At 48.2% G+C, this 2,611-nt stretch overlaps 1 protein-coding gene across 1 annotated transcript; it reads left to right on the forward strand.

The window, feature by feature from the left end:
- Positions 1 to 8: 8 nt before the first annotated feature.
- TMEM185B (transmembrane protein 185B) lies at positions 9 to 2,229 on the forward strand. Its single transcript, XM_006920999.3, has one exon. The coding sequence runs from the start codon at positions 404 to 406 to the stop codon at positions 1,454 to 1,456; it is 1,053 nt and encodes a 350-aa protein (XP_006921061.1). The 5' UTR covers positions 9 to 403; the 3' UTR covers positions 1,457 to 2,229.
- The last annotated feature ends 382 nt before the right edge of the window (positions 2,230 to 2,611 follow it).

Genomic DNA, 2,611 nt, shown 5'->3' on the forward strand with positions numbered 1-2,611 from the left:
GCGCGCCCCCGGCCGCGAGCCGGGGCCGCCGCCCCCGCCCCTCCCGGTGCCACACGCAGTAACTGCTTTCCAAATGGGTACGGAGTGAAGGCGGCGGCTACGGGGCCGAAGCAGCGCCCCGCTGCCATACCCCACCCCACACGGGACCGGTGGGTCGCTGGGAGAGCGCGGGCGCGCACGCCACGCCCACCGCGCTTCCTGCCTGTCCTCGTGACCGCGCGCGCACGTGCTCCGGCTTCTTGGCGCTCCAGGTCGTGACCTAGGTTTGGCCGCCCCGGCCACGACCCACCTAGAGCCGACGCAGGCCGGGTCCGGTAGGCTGCAGTCAGGGAAGCGGCGGAGACTCGGGCGCCCGCCGAGCAGGTCTTAGTAGCAGGCCCCGTGGGCGAGCAGTGGTTTCGCCATGAACCCCAGGGGCCTGTTCCAGGACTTCAACCCAAGTAAGTTCCTCATCTACGCTTGCCTGCTGCTCTTCTCGGTGCTGCTGCCCCTTCGCCTGGACGGCATTATCCAGTGGAGCTACTGGGCAGTCTTCGCCCCCATATGGCTGTGGAAGCTCCTTGTCATCGCAGGCGCCTCGGTGGGTGCCGGTGTTTGGGCCCGCAACCCTCGCTACCGCACCGAAGGGGAGGCCTGCGTGGAGTTCAAAGCCATGTTGATCGCTGTGGGCATCCACCTGCTCCTGCTCATGTTCGAAGTCCTGGTCTGCGACAGGGTGGAGAGGGGGACCCACTTCTGGCTGCTGGTCTTCATGCCACTTTTCTTCGTATCCCCTGTGTCCGTGGCTGCCTGCGTGTGGGGCTTTCGACATGATAGGTCACTCGAGCTGGAGATCCTGTGCTCTGTCAACATCCTGCAGTTCATCTTCATCGCCCTAAGGCTCGACAGGATTATCCACTGGCCGTGGCTAGTAGTGTTCGTGCCCCTCTGGATCCTCATGTCATTCCTCTGCCTGGTCGTCTTGTATTACATCGTCTGGTCCCTCTTGTTCCTGCGGTCCCTGGATGTCGTTGCCGAACAGCGAAGAACACACGTGACCATGGCCATCAGCTGGATAACGATTGTCGTGCCCTTGCTCACTTTTGAGGTTCTGCTAGTGCACAGATTGGATGGCCACAATACATTCTCTTACATCTCCATATTTGTCCCCCTTTGGCTTTCATTAATAACTTTAATGGCCACAACATTTAGGCGGAAAGGGGGCAACCATTGGTGGTTTGGTATTCGCAGAGATTTCTGTCAATTTCTGCTTGAAATTTTCCCATTTTTAAGAGAATATGGGAACATTTCATATGACCTACATCATGAAGATAGTGACGATGCTGAAGAAACATCTGTTCCAGATGCTCCTAAAATTGCTCCAATGTTTGGAAAGAAGGCCAGGGTAGTTATAACCCAGAGCCCTGGAAAGTATGTCCCCCCACCTCCCAAGTTAAATATTGACATGCCAGATTAAACCTGTCTTCTAGGGAGTGCCCATATGTGGACTAGAAACCCACCTTATTTTTGCCTCTTTGTTTATCCATCCCAAACCTGGAACTGAAAATAGGCTCCAAACACCATCATCTCATGCCATGTTGGAGATTGATGCCTATCAGTGACTCCATCAGTATGTACCATAGATGTAGGAGGTTATTTGAATATATGGCCACGTGTGTGGTGTGTGACTTGTGAAGGAACTTGCTTTCCAGGTTGGTGCTTAAAGAGCTAGCTGGGAGCGGTAGGATTGTTTTAGTAGGTCCTCAAATGGAATAATTACGCAATTGGGTTTTTTTAAAAAGTGGTACTACATCTATCAAAAGTATTATTTTAAAAAGTATTTTTATACACTGCTAGACTGTATTTCAGATTGTGCCTGTTGTGACAATAGTAAATGTAAAGAGTTCTGCCACTTGTTTATAAACCTCATAGTTATTTTTAATGTTCCTACTGTTAAAATAGTTTTTCTTTGGGCTTTACTGGTAGCCTTTGATAGCCTAGTAGGTGAATTTTTCTAATGTAGTGAATCTGTGCATATATGATATTTATATGAATATTTTAGCAATGTAATATATTACATTGAATTCTAGTTCTGTGCATTACCATGTATTATGTAAAAGTATTTTTTTAAGTTTCTATGTGAAGATACATGTCTATTGCAGATGTCCTTAAAGATTGCTTAAAACAATATGCACCCAGTGTGGGATCTATCAAAGTATTAGGCATAAATAGAGGGATTGAAAATCTCAAGAATCCTAACATTCAAGTGTTAAATGACTCAGTCTGCACAGTTTTAAGGTCTCTCTTGGAACCACCATCCTTTGGGAACAGTGACAGGCTCCAGTGGTACAGCGTCATAAAGTGACATTTAACTAGCACCTTGAATTTTTCCATATAGGCAGTAACATCTCTTGAGGAGTAACTGAAGCAAGCAACAAATGGTTTGTACATTTCTAAGAATCTTAAAGTATTAGTTGACCGTTATATAAAGTTTTTCTTGTCATTGCAAAGTTGGAGAGAGTGGCCTCAACCAGAAATGGCCTGCAGGGTCAGCTATTATTTTAAGGTCCAAACTTTTTGCTCTGTCAGCAACAGAAATAATAGTTCAGGTTTTTTGTTGTTGTTTTTTAAT

This window comes from Pteropus alecto, unplaced genomic scaffold (genome assembly GCF_000325575.1).
Source record: "Pteropus alecto unplaced genomic scaffold, ASM32557v1 scaffold3, whole genome shotgun sequence".
Taxonomy (NCBI): Eukaryota; Metazoa; Chordata; class Mammalia; order Chiroptera; family Pteropodidae; genus Pteropus; species Pteropus alecto.